This window comes from Lissotriton vulgaris, chromosome 3_2 (assembly GCF_964263255.1).
Source record: "Lissotriton vulgaris chromosome 3_2, aLisVul1.2, whole genome shotgun sequence".
In the NCBI taxonomy this organism is placed as follows: Eukaryota; Metazoa; Chordata; class Amphibia; order Caudata; family Salamandridae; genus Lissotriton; species Lissotriton vulgaris.
In genome coordinates this window covers 236733970-236751721 of record NC_141690.1, presented here as the reverse complement: position 1 = coordinate 236751721, position 17752 = coordinate 236733970, and the positions used below count along the sequence as shown (strand labels likewise).

The window sequence follows — 17752 nt, the reverse complement described above, 5'->3', positions numbered from 1 at the left end:
AGGGGGATTTACAACATGACGCATCTAGGGAGATGCATCACGTTGTAAAGCCCTGCCCCACATGAAACCTGCGTCAGGTTTCATGTGGTTGTTCCAGCGCAGGGTGGGTGTTCCGGTGCCGGAACGCCTCGGAAAAGTGCCTTAGTGAAATCTACAAGATTTCACTCAGTCACTTTTTCGACTCCGCTGTGTCAAAACTTTGCACCTGCTTGAAGCAGGCATAAGGTGTGATGCACCATGTGGAAGATAGGCCGGGTTGGCCATGTGCTGGAGTTGCGTCGCGCCCACGACACAACTCCAGCACTGCGCCAACCTTACGCCGGCAGATGCAACACACATCTGCCTATCCTTGCGCCATGACGCGCCGCATTGTAAATGCAGCACATTTGTGGTGGCGCAACGATGGCATCGCGTGTCGCAGGTTTCTTGGTGCATCCCTGCTGATTTGCAGGGATGCGCCTGGAAACGTAAATCTGCCCCTGGTATATAGTGTGAGGCTAGACACAAAGTAACAGAGCGCTGTACAATCAAGAGTGGAGACGGACCGGGGGACGGGGGGGGGCTAGTACAGAGAGGTGCTGACATTGCAGGGGTCCGAGTGGGGTGGGAGAGGTCTGGAAGGATGGAGGCGCGGGGGAAGTTGCAGGAGTGTTTCCGGTGCTGTTCTGACATCAGTTCGGTTGGGACATTATGCAGCAACAACTTCTTGATAAATCACAGTTGTGATTTTACAGATTAATAACAATTCAAGAGTGTTGTTTCAAAGAAGCAGCACTAGGAATGTATATCATGATCCAAGTTAAAAAACATAACACAATCTGTATGTACAGGGATAGTATTTTAAAATGATAAACAAACCCCCAGATTCATCAAGAACACATTTTGCGATTCCTTAATAGCGAAAAATACCGATTCGCTATTAAGGAATAGCAAAATGCTATTCATCAAGAAATCACTTAAAAAATAGCGATTTCTAATAATTCCTTAATTGTGACTTGCAAATTGCGAGTCGCAATTAAGGAATATCTCCCCATTCATTCCTACGGGCCTAGAGGCCTATGGGAATGAATTGGAAGACCATCTCAATTTTCTAATCGCAATTAGCGATTCGCAAATTGAGATTGTGATTTCAAGGGTGCAGGGGTATCCAAAGGACACCCTGTTGCACCCCTGAAAATGATGTGTGCACATATGTTGCGCACACACATGCCCTTAGGGCATGTCTGTGCGCAATATGAAACTTTAAAAAATGCACTTTAGTGCATTTTCAAAGTTTTTGCTATTTACCACGTAGTTAGACTTCGCGGTAAATAGCGGCCCCAGATTGCGAATTCGCAATTTTAAAATGGTTAATGAATTGCATGTAAGGAATCTCGAATTGAGATTCCTTAAATGCAATTAATCGCAATTTAGCGATTTCTAGAATTGCGATTTTTGCATTTGGGATGATGAATCCCAAATGCAAAAATTGCGCTCGAAAAGGGCCAGATTCTCAGAAACTGGCCCTTTGCGAGCCGATTTCGGCTTCATGAATCTACCTGAAAGTCAATAAGATGTGTTGTAGATGCTACCATTGAGAGAGGTAGATAAAATTTGCCTCAAATGATCCTTTTTTTTGCTTCTGTCTGTTCCTTCATGCCTGGTTTGTTAACCTGACTCGGTTCTCTTCCTGCGGTGTCTTTTATCATATTTTTTCACGGCCTACTAAGTTCACAGTGTCCCCCTACAAGACGCGAAAGGAATTCAATTCCTGTAGGAGAATGTGTGTTGCATAAAATCATGTCTATTGCGTTCAGGTGCTAATGGAACTGTTTCAGAGGATGAAAGGGTCTTCGTTAGCATTCCAAAGGAAGGTTAAGGCTGAGCATAATACGCGGTGTGACTCCGCGGCGACCCTTGCGGCTTGAAGAATTAAGAGGACTTCTTTATCTTGGAGGCATTATTTCTTACCACGTTTGAAACATCTAGGAGCAAAATTGCTTCTTCTCAAGTGACCTCACATATCTGACCTTGTTAATTGATATATTTCAAGTGAAAAGAAGTCGTTTTTTTTTTACCTTGTTCCTTAAAGGAACTGGATGACGCCAAGGATTGACGGGGGTGGAGGTGGGGGCGTTGGGCAGCCTTGCCCAAGGACATATAAATGCAGAGGTAGCCTCAGAGAGTGGACGCTGATTCCTGAGAGACGCCACATTCTGAACGAAGAGCGCAGCGCAGAAGCAACCATGGCGTACAGCAGCGTCGTCTTCTGCGTGTTCTGCCTCTTGGCCTTGTCTTCAGCCTGCTACATCCAAAACTGCCCCATCGGTGGCAAGCGGTCAGTCCTGGATGTGATGGACATCCGGAAGGTGAGAGACTTTTTGGGGGGGTAGGATGTTTTGGGACTCATAAAACTGAGACTGAATATGTGATCAAATCCAATATTACTTTCTAAGACTTGTCAAAGGTCTTCTTCTCTCAGAGATGGATTCCATGAGCCATATTCACTGATGTTCAACAACTATTAAGACTAGATTTAATAATTAAGGACCTCTGTGCCTCAGTGCTGCTAAAGAACCATTCAGGTTTTCAGAAAGATATGCTAATTTTAAATTTTTCCATGTCTTGCCAATGAAAAACTCATGGTACCATGGAGACATCTTTGACACAGCCTTATTTATTTGGTTTTTGTGCCGCATCAGGGCCCAGAGCATTGGAGTCTGGGTGGTGCGCATCAAGATTCTGGCAAGCATTGCATTGTGGGTAAGAGTTGGACCACCAGGGCTTTCCTGGGGCAGATGAATTATGGTTAGCAGTGAATGAAGGGGGGCGGGGGGTACTGTTACGCAGTGAGGACGCCTGCGTAGACAATCTTCTGATGCATCACGCCGTGGAAAGCGGGAGGTGGTCGGTGGTAGATCACTGAGGCGTGGGAATTTCATACCACCTGATTTGTGGATGGTTCTAGGCACATGCAGGTCAGGTAGAGGATTTCTGATTTGACCCAGACTAACTGGGACCTATTGGTTTTAGGTAGAACTAGAGGATGTGGAATAGTCACTTCATTTGAGGTGTGACCATCACATAAGTAGGTTCCTTTCTGCTAGTGCTGCATGGAACATGTTCCTTTTAGTGAGCTGTGTGGCCCACTCTTTTCAGTGGCATCCTTCAAAGAGGGTCTGCTCTCTGATCTTTCAAAGAAGGTGGTCTGTCTGGAAACGTAATCTACTCCATCAGTTAATGCATCAAATTAACGAATGCATTTGAATGCACATTTATGGTTGATGGTAACTCTTTAAAGTCTGTACATGTGAAAAGTTTTTTTTTTTTAGAAAGGGCAATATGGTTCTTGCAGTGATAGTTTGTGTTGTTACCGCTTTTCCCTGGTCTGTAGAGTCCATTGTCACACTCCTCAATGTGAACATTCCTTCGCTAACACAGCAAGTCTAATAATGTGCAAATATAAATTATGATGCAAAACACTGTTTCTAAGCTGAAGTGGAAGCAAACCCGTTGATTGATAATCATTTCCAACAGAGACAAATGTCATCTGCTACATAACAATGTCATTATTTGTAGTGACCAATGCATATTGTTTTTCTTACTAATTCTTACATGATTTGTGGTGAACGCCTGTCAGTTTTTTACAGGATTCCAAGGAATCCAATAGGCAAATGTATGTGTCAGTGTTCTTACAGGACTGTGGTACAAGAGTATTGTAACTGTTCCTGTAGTAAACTTCTTATTACAACTGTAATACGACAGTGAGATATGCTATCAACCAGTAAGAAATCCCATATCAGCCTCCCATTCATCCTAGTGTTTTATACGAAGTTATCATACAAATAACTCACAGGCTTCCTGTATGTAATTTCTGTCCCATAGGGTGGTTTTAGTGTGCATTATCTCGGTCGGTCTGAGCAGTGCATACCTTTTCATGCACGATATGTTCAATTACCGATCTGGTAACTAACTAACACAGTTCTGCGATGAAAACAGAAGTCGCAAGGGCGGGAAACTATCCTGTACCTATAGCTATTTTCAGTTTAGAGCTGAAACTGCGCAGTGCTTAATTTGAGACGGGGTTTGTAGGTGGTGTGGTGGGAACTGGCACTTCTTTTGAAGACCAGTACTTATTTGTGAGAGTTCGACCCACAGCAAGAGAAGGAAAAACAGCAAAGGGAGAAAGATGGAAGAAGAAAAAGTTAGGACACTAGTGACATAGGGAGAGAGCAGAGATGAAATAAAACTGCAAGAGTGAAGTAAAGAGACAGGAAGTGGAGGAAGAAAGAGGCCTGGGGAAGGGTCGAGGCTAGGCGGACTTGGTATTTGGTGACCCCTGTATTTGATAGGTTTAGCCTCGGGCTCTTAAGAAAGTCGTTGTGATCTTATACTCATACATCTTTGGGGTTTTTTTGTCTTCGGTTTTTTTTTTTTGTTTTTTTTTTACAAATTATGCGTTGAGCTGCTAGATTAAACGCGGAGCAGGGTTGCTGAACAGAGCTTTTGTTGATCAAAATTTGATACTTCTGTATTTTAATTTTTTGGGAAATGTTAATATCTGCCATTTTGGAACCTGGATCTACTTTTATGGCACAAAACATTTATTTTGATTTCGGTTTTATGTTGATGTTTCACACTTAAATTGTAAAAAGAACTACCGTGGCCTCCTGATGGTGAAAGCCATGTGACCGGAAGCTGCGAGCAGCAAAACCCGGGAGAAGGACTCACTTTTCTGAACATAACATACTAGTGTGAGATGGGACTCGTCCCTTAGAGGGAAAATACAACATCTCAGTTTTTAAAGACAGACCTTTATTGCAGCCTTAGGAAGCACACATAGCACGGTGTCCACCATTGGTCCAGGGGGGCCCGAGCCATCTCACATTTTCTGGATACCCACATGAGAACCTACATACAATGGAGCTCATTTATGGGACTCGTTGTGCAGGGCAGTGCAGGAAGTAACCTTGCGACACTGACCTGTGCCCGGGGAAAGGGCAGGGATGCACCGTATTTACTCAATAAAGTGCATTCTGTCCTTTCCCCCTGCACTGGTGCCGTTTCAGCAGCCCAGCGCCAACGCAGGCACCCTCGCACCATCGTACAAGTGTGCCTGTGTTGTAGGGGTGATTATTTTTGTGCACGAAGGGGCACCTTCCTGCACAAAAACAATCCTGTGAAGCGTTTTCCACTTTCTATGTGTGCAGCAAAATGCAGCACACATAGAAAGAGGGAAAAACGAGGATAAATAAAGATATTTCTCCTCGTTACGCCTCCCTTGTGGAGGCGAAAGGTTTTGACACATTCCCAGGTTTACAAGTCTTGGGAGTTGCGTGGGAACACCCACTGCAACGCCCACGGAGCGACTCCCATGTGAAGAGGAAGGTGACTCAGCAGTTTGCGCTGCGTTGCCGTACTCAAGATTTACGAGGTCACTCAAAGCAACACAATGCGGCTTTATAAACATGACTCAGAGCCTTGCGTCACGCATATACCACTTCGCTTGGTGCAAATGTGACACACGGCTCTCATAAATATGCCCCAATGTATCCAATTAAGAATGATGTACCCAGCTGGAACCTCTGTCATGGCTGTGGACCAGTGTTGGGCACCCCTGGAATACAGCTGTAAGCGTACACCTCTCTCTAGTACCACCCAAGAGACTCACCTGGTTGGCATCTGCTCATGTCCGGCACAGCAGTTGTTCGTTCATTTGCTCGAAAGCTCTTTATTAGACACATTATTTTAGAAGTTTGTAATATACTTGGAAGCTCTGAATTAATGCAAATATAATCAAATCCTGTGCGGTTGTTTTCATGTTTAAGCATAAATGAGAAGGAGAGGTTAAGGTTCACACATGTGACTGAAGTTGCAGAGGGTGAATATTGAGGTTTTGTAATGGACAGGCGAGCTATCCCTGCCTGTCTTATTCTGTAAAATAACAGTGTATTCATTAAACAGAGTTCGTTTGAAAAATTGACAGCTGCATTTCATCGAGGTCCATTTTCACAGCCCCTTTTCAGTGGGCCGTGGGGCAAGCACGGGTTACTGGGCCCAGCTGTGGAAGTTGTAGTCTTTTACTCTTGATGTCCCAGGACCCGACCCACTATGGATTCTGAGCAATTGGGCCAAGTACCCCTCCTGCACTTGACTCTCAGCAGTAACGTGTGCGGATCCAGAACGCCTCAGCACGACTCATCCTGGACATCCCCCGTCCCAGCCACATCTCCGGACACCTGAGAGATCTGCATTGGCTTCCGGTCAACAAGAGAATCACCTTCCGTCTCCTCACCCACGCACACAAAGCCCTACACAGCCAAGGCCCAGGATACCTCAACAGCCGCCTCAACTTCTACGCTCCCAAACGCCAGCTTCGATCGACCAGCCACGCCCTCGCCGCCATCCCCCGCATCCGTAGAGCCACCACAGGGGGACGGTCCTTCTCCTACCTCGCCGCCAAGACATGGAACTCCCTCCCCACCCACCTCCGCCTGACCCAGGACCACCTCGCCTTCAGGAAGCAACTCAAGACCTGGTTGTTCGAGCAGTATCAGATCCCCCTCCCCCAGCGCCTTGAGACCCTCTGGGTAAGTAGTGCGCTATATAAATGCGATGATTGATTGATTGATTGAGCAGATCAAGGCTCATTCGGTGAGGAAGAGGGGTAGATACATGGAGTGGAAACAGGCTCCCTACTTAAATTATGTGCAGCAACATCAATGCATCATTGCCCAGCCAAATACTCACTTCTATTAACCCCTTTGCCGCGGCGCAAATACCGCCGCGGTGCCAGAGGGGGCGGGGTTGGGCGTGGCGATGCAGTACTCATGACGGCTCTTGGCCATCATAAATCATGGTGGGCGTGTGCTCATGATGGCCGGGAACCGCCAGAACTCCGCGCACTGATTAATTATCCCGCACAAACGGGGAATTAACAGCGCGTGGGCGGAGCTGCAGCGTTCTGACGGCTCCCGGCCGTCATGAGCACATGCCTACCGTGACTCAAGACGGCCGGGAGCCATCATGAGCACTGAAGGTGTTAAAAACGAAAAGTATTTTTTTCTACCGCTAGCAGCACAAAGGAGAAATACAAGACTCACAAACAATGACACAGTCCCACCAGGGGCCTTGGCTCTAGTGCTTCTTTGGCAATTCCCTGTCCCACTCCCTCCTCAAGTTAGCTACAGTGATTATTCCCCATTCATTACTGGTAACATACAGGGTAAGCTCAACTAGGAATCCGAGTCTCACGGGGCCACTTTGACTTTAATTTAAAGTGAAAAGTGTTCCAGCTCTACCGTTCTAACAGCAAGTAGCCCCAGGGCCGACAGGCCCTAAATCACCACAGTGACGTGTCTGGAGTTCCTGGGCATGCCTCGTCAGTCGGTGCTTGAAGTGGAGTTGTGTCTTGTAAATAAAGAAACACTGGAACTCCTTTGGTTCCCACTGTACACCACAGGCCTTTGATGTAAGCGTTGGAGGGATGAGTTAAAGACAGGTTTAGTATGTGGAGTTCTGTCTTACATGCAGCATAAGAAAGACATGTACAACTACTCTCCGTGTGTGGCTTGGCTATTGACGAGCACCTGGGGCTGGCAGGACTCTACAACTTTCGACGAATTTGGGGATACGAAGCTAGTACATTAAAAGCACACTTCCAGAGAATTTGCTTTGGTCCAGCAAACTGTTCATGCGTGCCACGTGTGCTGCAGTCAAAGTGCAGAATTGATGCTGGCATTGGTGTAATCTCAGCGCAACGCCACCCTGTGTCAATGCTTAGAGATAGAAAAAGTGGCATTGGAAGTCTGCATGTCGGTGGCCAAGAGTTGAATGAAACGGCCACAAGTAAAAGGTAGCGCACCCTAATGCAAATTAATGTCATACTGTAAGTGGAGTAAGACCGCAAAGGTAAATGAAGCCAGGTTATGAAAGCAGCCCACAACAATAGTTCAGTACAGATTAAACTGAAATACATATGCTACGAAGCAGCGATTACCCAGGTGTTTGTGAAGAAACATTTAGGAACAAAGTGGACGAGATATCATAACGTTATTAGCTTTCATGGACTAGTGGTATACAAGGTTTATCTACTTACCGAGACCATTAACGAATCATCGATCCATGACGTGCTGTGGAGTGACTCCTAGAAGGAGGGCCACAGGGGTTGTGTTTAACAGCTGGTTGGCCCACCACCAAAGCTGCTGCAAGGGGTCCAGACTACTCACTAGACTGCCCTCAAGCAAGGACCCCCGATGGAAGAAAAGCAAGAGAGACCACTACTGTCCACCAACCGGTATACTGCTGCTGCATTCTAAAAACTGCCATCTGCATTTGATATGGACAAGAATAATACGGAACCGTTCAGAATAACTGAAAAGGAGTGAGATGATTGCTGTGCTAAGGATGAGTGTTTGAACAGCGTTAAGACGTTTTGGTAGATGGGTGACCATGTGACAGAAGTTTACCATGGAGATGAGGTCTGTTACTCAGGCGGAGTCTTGGTTTTCCCTTCTTAATGACATACTAGTTAGAAAAGACATGCTTGTGCCACCTGTAGGATTGCGAAGCAGGATTATTACTCTTGCTCATGAAGGACATCTAGGGATTACGGCTACTGTCAGGAGGATCAAAACAGTTATTGGTGGCCAGGTAGTGATGGACAAGTCAGAAAATTTGTTGATAAGTTTGCTGAGTGTTTGTGTTCCGAGAAATATTGGAAGACTACCGCAGCACCTTTGTGTCCTGTGGAATAGCAAAAGGTACTTAGTGGAAAATTGGTCTATATTTTGCTGGTCCTTTTAATATTTTGGGATATGATAAGAGATTTCTCATTGTGGCCATTGACTACTTTTCAAAATGGTTATACTTTGCTTTTGCCAAAGTTGCTGATACCAGCAGTGTGGTGGACGTTTTGGAACATTTGTTTCCTATTGAGGGCACCACAAAGAAGATTGTGACATCTAATGGATGCATTTTATTTTATAGGAAATGGCCAGATTTCTAAGGAAGCAGGACATCAAGCATTTTAAGGTGCCATTGTATAGTCCTTCTGCTAATGGACTTGTTGAGAGGGCAAATCGCTTGCTAAAAGAGGGAGTGCAAACTGCTATTGCTAGTAAACTTAATGTAGCAGATTATTTGCACCATAAAGTGTGAAGTTACAATACTACTCCGCACAGTACAGCAGGTATTGCCCCATTTGTTCTTTCAAGTGGAAGAAAGCCTATGTCTACTTTAAATTCAGCGTAGTTAGTTGGTAGAGTGGGATAAGCCCATGATGTGTTGGATTTACAGAAGGTATGTGAACATTTGGAAGAAAGGCAAGCTGCCTGCAAAAGAAATTACGATCAGTGAAAGCATGTGAAAGATATGAGATTGGTGTCTGGCAAATGGGTGGTTATATAAGAACCCATGAAAGCGCTGAAAGGACAATCTAAATTTTCTGAACCTGCAAAAGTACCTAAGGTGCCCAAAATGGCTTTTTTGTTGGAAGACAAAGGATAGTGGAACAGGAATGTACTTGTCAAGTTGAGCAAAGAACAGGCACTTTTAATGATCGTATTAGTCAACAGTGTGTGTGGGGAAAGGATGAAGCAGGAAATAATGATTGGTTTGGCCTGGGTGAGACGACCCATTCTTCTAATGTCAAACATGAGACAATACCTAACACAGTATCTCCTACTACTAGTGGTGACAGGGGAGATAGTTGAGTTGTTTCTTACATACTTGTTATGCACAATATAGGTGGTAGAAATGCTCAGGATGGAGAGGGAACTAATTTGTTCAGGAGTTGTAGGATCAGAACAGCTCCTGTCAGGTTTAGACATTATGTATCTCATTGACTTTACTTTCATGTGTTGTAAAATAGGGGATGGTGTAGTATGGGTGTTGTGTTGTGTACCCATACATGTGTTTAATACCTTACTGCTTGTTTCTTTTGTACTTCACATTTACCTAAGTCATATATGTGGGGTGTTCTAGATTGTTGGGATGGTTTTGACTCACTGGCTGTGCTGCCATTCTGGTGAGCAGTCATGGGTCCTGTACTGGAATAAACCTACTTTGGAAAAACCTCAAGGGTCCCAAGAATCAGTTCATTTATTCCTGGAATGCTACATCACTGCTGTCCACCAAGTGTATACTGCTGCTACATTCTTAAAACCACCGTCTGCATTTGATGCTACCAACAATCACAATATTGACAATAGATGGACTGCATGGATAGACACTTTGGAAGATTTCATAGATGTAATAGATGAAAAAGATGATGAAAAGATCCTAAAGTATCTGAAGAACATGGAAAGTGAAGGAGTCAAAGAAGCCATGAAAAAGATACCACAAGAAGGTGAAGAGACATGTAATCAAATGAAAACAGCCTTGAGTGTCAAAATTGATCCAGTGCCAAATGTAGATTAAGAAATATACATATTCAATCAAGAACACCAGAGACCAGATGAAATCATCGATGAGTTTGTTGAGAGACTGGAGTTTCTGGTGAAGTACTGTAGATTCAATGAGTTTGACGATGAGGAAGCTATCTGCCTCAGAGTTACCGATGGATGTCTGTCAGATTCCTTTCAACGACGAATGCTGAAGGACACTTTGAGCGTAGAACAAGTCGTCAAGGCTGCGCACGCTGAAGATTGTGCTGATTATCAAATGACTGACATGGAGTCCAGAGGTGCCCAAAGTCATGAGCATGAAGAGTAAGCCAAAGTATGAGGCTGAGGGACACAAGGTGATGTCTCCACAAAAGAAGAAAATGTGTTACTGAGATGGACTCTCATTTCCGCACGAAGGCAAATGTCCCACAATCAGACAAATATACATTGGCTGTGGTAAAGCAAACCATTTCATGACGACTTGCAAGGCAAAAAGAAAAGTAAGTGCGTCACAGCATGAAGACAAAATGGCCAACCGAACGCTACCTCAGTGACGTTGAACACGTTCCCACAATGCCAATCGGTCACACCAATGCAGGCAAGTCAACGCCAAACAAAGTCGATCATTGTCTGAATCATCTACAAAGAGCACCTCAGTATCAGTCTTTTGTGAAAGTGACAATGACAGTTGTGCAATGTCGATGTTTACTACAGAAAGGCATGCACTCATAGGATATGGGGCTTTTATCAGTGAACTACAATATGAATGTCCATCATGAAATTGCAAATTAATTTCCTTCATTATTTCACGGGCTAAGAAAACTCAAAACACTGAAAGTAAGGTTACATATAAATAAGGATGTTCATCTTGTTGCACAAAGACATAAACAAATTGTGTTTCACTTGCAAGAGACTGTTGAAAAGGAACTTCATTCATTGTTTAAACATGACATCATTGAACGCTCCACTGGTCCAATGCCATGGGTTTCTCCCATTGTAGTAGTGCCTAAAAGAGACAGTGAAGAAGCTGTACGCATATGCGTTGGCATGCATCAGGTCAACAAGATGATTGAGGAAGAGAGACATCAAGGTTCACACATTGCTGATATGATAACTCAACTGAATGGTGGAAAGTTCATATCTCGACCTAACTTAAACAAAGGACATCAACAATTAGAACTTGAATAAAAATCCAGGTACATTACAATCTTTTCTACACATATTGGTCTGTTTTGCTACAAGTGATTACATTTTGGTGTATCCTCTGCCGCAGAGCTTTTCCAAGATGTAATTTGATGTATCATACAGGATTTAGTAACTACATTTAACTATAGCAATAACAGTTTTTGGAGCCACACAGAAAGAGCATGACAAAGCTCTTCTCAAATATTTTGTTTGCTGAATGATGCAGGTTTAACTCTAAATGCTGACAAATGTGAATTCCACAAGAAAAGCTTGAAATTCTTTGGCCATGTATTTTCCAATGGGGGTATGACACCTGATCCAGCTAAACTGCCAGCATTGTCTACTGCCAGCCCTCCACAGGACATTTCTATGTTACGGTCATTTCTTGGAATAACCAGTTATGCCCTAAATGCATACAAGACTTTGCTATGGTGAGTGCCCCTTTGCGAGAACTGATGACAAAGATCGTGTCTTTTCATTGATCACTTTAATGTGAGAAGAGCTTAAAAAAAAGTAAAAAAACTATTGCAAATGTCACTGAATTAGCATACTTTAATCCCAAACTTCATACAGAGGTTGTAGTTGATGCTAGCCCTGTCGGGTTAGGCCCAATCCAGGCACAGCACATCACAGCAGACAGCTGAATGCTCAGAGACTTATTGTGGCATAAGCCAGCAAAAGCCTATCGCAAACAGAATGTGCTTACTCGCAGCCTGAGAAAGAAAATTTGGCAGTGGTCTGGGCTTGTGAATGTTCACATGTGTTCTTGTATGGAAAGCCTATCACAGTAGTGACTTAGTCCAGCCTTGAGGTAATAAGCGCAAGGGCTACCATTTTCCTTGCTGCAAAAGGGGGAAATTCCCAAAACTTTGTGAGAGATTTAATCTGAGAACAGCAGATTCCAGAGACTGATATCATTTGACGTTGGAAAGACGGAGCACCCTCAAATGTAACTCCTAAATTCCTGGCCACCTCCACTACCAGCAGTGGGGACATAAGGGTGATGGGTCAACAATCCTGTGGGGAAAACACATTTTTCCCATATAGAAGTATCTTGATTTTATCTTCATTACATTTGAGATGGGCGAATAATATAAATGAAACAGTTCTTAACATTTTGTTCAGAACTAAAAGAGTTCTTGTCAAGAGGCAAGATCAATTGGGTATCATCGGCATAAGAGGTGGTGGAGTTGGTGGATTGCAGATCAGGTGGCAGTTCTTGATGATCCTGGTAACCGCCTCTGGCATACAGGGTCACCATACCTCGCAGTACTTGGGCTCCAGCCCAATCGGCACAGTGAAGGCTTAGCAGACTAAAGACGATAATTTAGGGGATCTCAAACTCTCTTTCATATAGTCCATTTCCAGATACCAAATGTGATTTAGGGCCTGAGTATTTGAAGTTTTATCTTGGGGTCCGCTTCTATTGAAGTGCCCACTCCTCTGCTCTCTCTTCCTCTTGAAACCCAGTCTGTCACAACAGGATTTATTGAAAGCTGATAGCCCCACAAAGTGGAGGAACTAGAGTTCACACCTGGAAGTCAGCCGTGGTGATATATGCATCAAAAGGTCAGTCGGGCCCCAGCACTACTCTTCATGATTTTTTTATCAGCCCCATCTCCTTCCTGAGATGTGTCTTGGCCCCTTCCTTGTGACCTCTCACTGAATCAAAGAGCACCCTTTGAAGTGTGAAGGGGAAACCTGCCACCCTCCTCTCCAGTGTCCTACCCAGCCTAAAGGAATGCAGCAATGCACACATCTGTCTGGGGGATCGCTCTGCCTCCTCTCCATGTTCCACTTTACAGAACTGTGTCTCCCAAAAGGGAGCCCAGGGCCCTTCATACATTGCACCATTCACAGGCACACATACCTCCACTGCATGTGTACAGCATACAGACACTGCACAGTACTGTATCATTTATACATTGTACCCCTCATAGGCACACCTACACCCAGCACATACATTTAACATACATGCATTGGCCAGAACTGTATCCTTCGTGCATTGTACCACTCACAGGCAGATATATACCCAGCACATGCATTCACTGTGTACACACTGGTCAGCACTACATCCTTCAGGTATTGTACCATTCACCGGTGCACAGACACGCAGCGCAGATACACCACTTCAGCCCAAAGCAGCTCTTCACAACAAACTGATGTAGGCCAAGGGTGAGGGAAGCACACAGCAGTGGACCTTTATAATGAGTGAGGTGAGCCTGTAGTGACACTGGTTAAAAAGGACATCTTCAAACTGCTGATCACTACACGGTATGCTGCCACCACCGCGCGATCCGTGTTTGCCGATGACAAAAGAGATCACCATTATTGAACCAGACATTAGTTGAGTTGGGCACTCACGCCAGAAATGCTGGTCCCTTACCATGCAGTTGACTTTTTCTTCCCAACCTCCATTGTAGGCATGCATGAACCAAGAAAGACAGTTACCAGGCACAGAGGAGGACATAGGCACTGTGTCAAGAATGCGGCCTTGAATGATTCAGCAACGTGAACAATAGCATGGGTTTCAAGTGGAGGTGGGCCCATGGAAGGATTAGTGTTAAGGATTGCGAGTAGTCGTAAATGTGGTGGCACAGGTTTGGACTCTGGTGTGGGGTAAGGGTAGGAGTGATATCCACTGACGGCCAAGGAGAGCCATTATTGATGAACCTGTTTTTCCTGTAAAGGCCATTTGAAACCTCACTGCTGTTATATTCTGAACCACCCTGGTGCTGATGCTGTCTCATGGCAACTGTGGCTTCTACTTCCAGAATCCGGGTTGTGGAGTTCTGAGAAGCTGGACCTTGTAGGCACTTGCTAAGGAGAACAGACAGGCCAGGGGTCATTACTCTCATGCTTAATAAACCACTTTAATTAAGCTACTGTGCCCTTCTATGTTTAAAAATGTGGCTCCATACCAGATCATGCCAGGTTACACCAAATAGCCTGAGATTGAATCAGGTCACATTAATTTGTTTAAGCAAGATGGGCTGTGAGTAACATGAGGAAAAACCATCATCATCCTCTTCTCCTGTTTATAGAACAACACAGCCTTGAACATAATCTCACTGCCTCTCTTTCACAGATCCAGGAAAGACCTGAAATCTATCATATTCAAAGGCGCATTTAAAGTTGGCGCATAGAACTGGACGGCTGCCCTGCGCCCTCCCTCGACTAACCCTGGGACTAGGCCAATGCACAACTCCCTCCACCTAACACACCCCAGAGCAACCTATCACCAAATAGGCCCTGGAAGTAGATGTATGGGGGGAGGGGTCTGCAGCATCCCCTAAATAACCATTCTAGAGTTCAGAAAGTAATTGAGCAGTAAAGATGCCTTTACATTTGTTTTTTTTCTTGTCACATTTGCTGTGCATTCAAAGGCAGAGGTCAAATATCAGGCTATGTCTTTTGACAAATAGCTGAGAATTCTTTTAACATGGTGTTGGATCTGGCCCTTTCTGCAGGGTAATCCCCAAACTTTTTGCTTCCTTCCTCCAATTTGTTCTGACCTGTTTTTGTTGACTTTAAGACTGTGGGCACTTTACCACTGATGATCAGTGCTAAAGTTTATATGCTCTCTGTATAAATAGTGATTATGATTGGTTCTCCATGAATGGCATATAGGGCACTGAGTGTGCGAGGGCCTGCAAATTACGGGGGGCGTGGCTTCGAGGGCGAAGATGGCGGACGCGGCTCTGTAGAGCTCCTGCCGGCCCGATCCTTATCCGCTAATTTATCCTTGCCCTACACCCTCTTCCCTCGCCTTTACTAGTGCAGGAGTTTGCTGGAGCCCGGCGGTATACAGTGGTGTGGTTGTTGGAGCCCCGGACCCCCGCTGGTGTGGCCTTTGGGGACCGTGCATGCTGGGCCTACCTGCCGCGTGGTGAGCCGGGGCCTCGATTTTTCTCCTGCCCGCCGGGAGGCCCTGAAGCCGGCTGGGCGTCATCCATCTCAGCCCGCACCGCCGGAGCAGAATCGCTGGAGCTGCGGGACAGGGGGCCCGCGGGCCTTGCCGGTGGAGAGTGGTCCTGACGAACTGGTGTGTGGACCGGAGGTGTATCCCGATCGGCCTGCCCTAGCGGACTCGTGGGCCGGCTGCGCCACCTGGGGCGGACAGTCTAGTGGCGCCATTCCCGCGATTCCGCCCTGGGCCCCTGCCTTGTGATACCTGTGCTTTGGTGGAGTGCCCCCCCCTGGAACTGGCCTTTATCTTGACGAGCTGGGGTGAGCTGGACCCGAGGGACTGGTGTGCCGCGGACGCCCCGTGCCCCATCTACTGCCTGCTCCCACGGGGTGACCCGTGGCGAGTGCTTATCACCGGACTACCCCGCCGGCGGCCATGACGAGAGGCAAAGGCGGTCTTACTACGGCCACGAAGGGGCCCATCGACAAGTTCACCGGCCCCGGGGGTGGTGCCGGGGCTACCGGAGGGGGTCAGGCGGCAGGCCCGGACAATGCAGAGCTGCTGACGGCCATCACACAATCCCGGGATATGTTGGATGCGAAGATCGGCGCGGTGGGCGCCGATGTGATGCTGTTGCGCCAGGACCTTCGCAACGCGGTCGCTCGCATTGCGGAGGCAGAGACCAGGGTCACGACGGTGGAGGGAGACGTCGGTGCCCTGAAGAGGAGAGTTGCCGACCTGGAGCAGACGCAGCGGGGCCTGGCGCTCCGTGTGGAGGATGCCGGAGGGCGGGCGCGGCGGAATAACCTGCGTTTTGTCGGCTTTCCGGAGGACTGTGAGAAAGGGCCTATGGATGTTTTCCTAACCCGGTGGCTGGAAAGCTGGCTACCACCGGATACCCTGTCGCGCTGTTTTGTGGTAGAGCGTGCCCACCGCGCATTGACACAGAAGCCGCCGGCTGGGGAGCGGCCTCGCCCGATCATCGCTCGGATCCTCAATTACCATGACAGGTACGTCATCCTCCGGGAGGCACGACTCAAGGATTCCCTGCTGTTCGATAACTGCAAAATTATGATTTTCCCGGACTATACCAAGCTGGTCCAGCAGCAGCGACATTCCTTTCTGGCGGCCAAGGCCAAGCTCCGGGGCCTGAAAATTCAATATTCATTGCTGTACCCGGCCCGCCTACGCGTCATCTACAACTCAAGGACCCACTTTTTTGACTCCCCGGAGGCTGTCTTTGCTTGGACAGACAAGGCTGTCCGGCTCCGGCCACACGTCCAACCGGGGCTGCACTCCGGCTCCTCACGCAGTTCTTCTCAGGAGCGGAACGACCACCAGGCCAAAGGGAAGCGGCACCGCAAGTCTTGTTCGAGGCGGAGGTCCCTGTCTCGAGATCCCCTCCTTGGGGACACACAGCCGGAGACGGATCACTCTGACAAGGGGCCTTGACTACTGCTCACCGGCTTTTGGCTCTTTACATTTCTATTGCCGGCTGCAGCGCCTGCCTGCTGCTCGACGATTTGGACTTCGTCTGGTGCAGTATTACCTAGCTCTTAGGTTCTGTGTGGGACTCGAGTGAACAAACGCACTGTATTGCACGATGTTATTGATTGTGCTTAACCTTGGGGGGGGGCAGATTCTGAGGGCTGCCTCATCCTGTTGGGGTTTGGGGGGTGTTTTTGGGAGTGTGCTTGGTTAGTGATGGGGGGTTGTCTGGGATCCGTTGGCATGTCTGACTTTCGGCGCTCTGTTCTGGGCCTGAAGTACTGTATGCCGCGACAGATACTTCATTGTTTTTTGAGGTATTGTGGTGGGGGAGGGGGGTCGTGGGTTGTTAGCTGGCTTGTTGGGGGGGTTTGCTTTTTGGGGGTAATGGGTATTGGGGTACTGTTTCCTGGGGTGCACGTGATCTTTCTGACCTATGCTATTGAGGGGTCTGGGGCCTGGGCCGGGAGCCGGGGATTGTGGGGCTGGGTGTGTCGTAATGATGGTTGATGTCCCTCGTTTAGCGCCTTCTGGCGCTTCCATGCATGTTCTTAGCTGGAATGTCCGGGGTCTTTTGGACAAGATTAAACGAGGGCGGTGCTTCGCTGGGCCAAGAGGGACCTGGCGGATGTGCTCCTGCTTCAAGAAACGCACATGCTGGGTACGAAGGCCCTGAGTCTGCAGCGCTTTGGCTTCCACCAGGTGTTCCATGCTGGGTTTGCTAGGGGCTCCAGGGGGGTGGCCATTCTTATTCATAGGTGGCTGGCATACACTCATGAGCGTCAGTGGCTTGACCCCCAGGGGC

At 46.9% G+C, this 17752-nt stretch overlaps 1 protein-coding gene across 1 annotated transcript in view; it reads left to right on the top strand.

Moving 5' to 3' along the window:
- Window positions 1-2192: 2192 nt before the first annotated feature.
- Window positions 2193-17752, top strand: part of LOC147725588 (mesotocin-neurophysin MT-like) — a 50752-nt gene continuing 35192 nt past the window's right edge. The window contains exon 1 of the mRNA XM_086964552.1: window positions 2193-2348. Within this exon, the coding sequence (XP_086820678.1) occupies window positions 2226-2348 (123 nt within the window). The 5' untranslated portion in view covers window positions 2193-2225. The remainder of the gene's footprint in view (window positions 2349-17752) is intronic.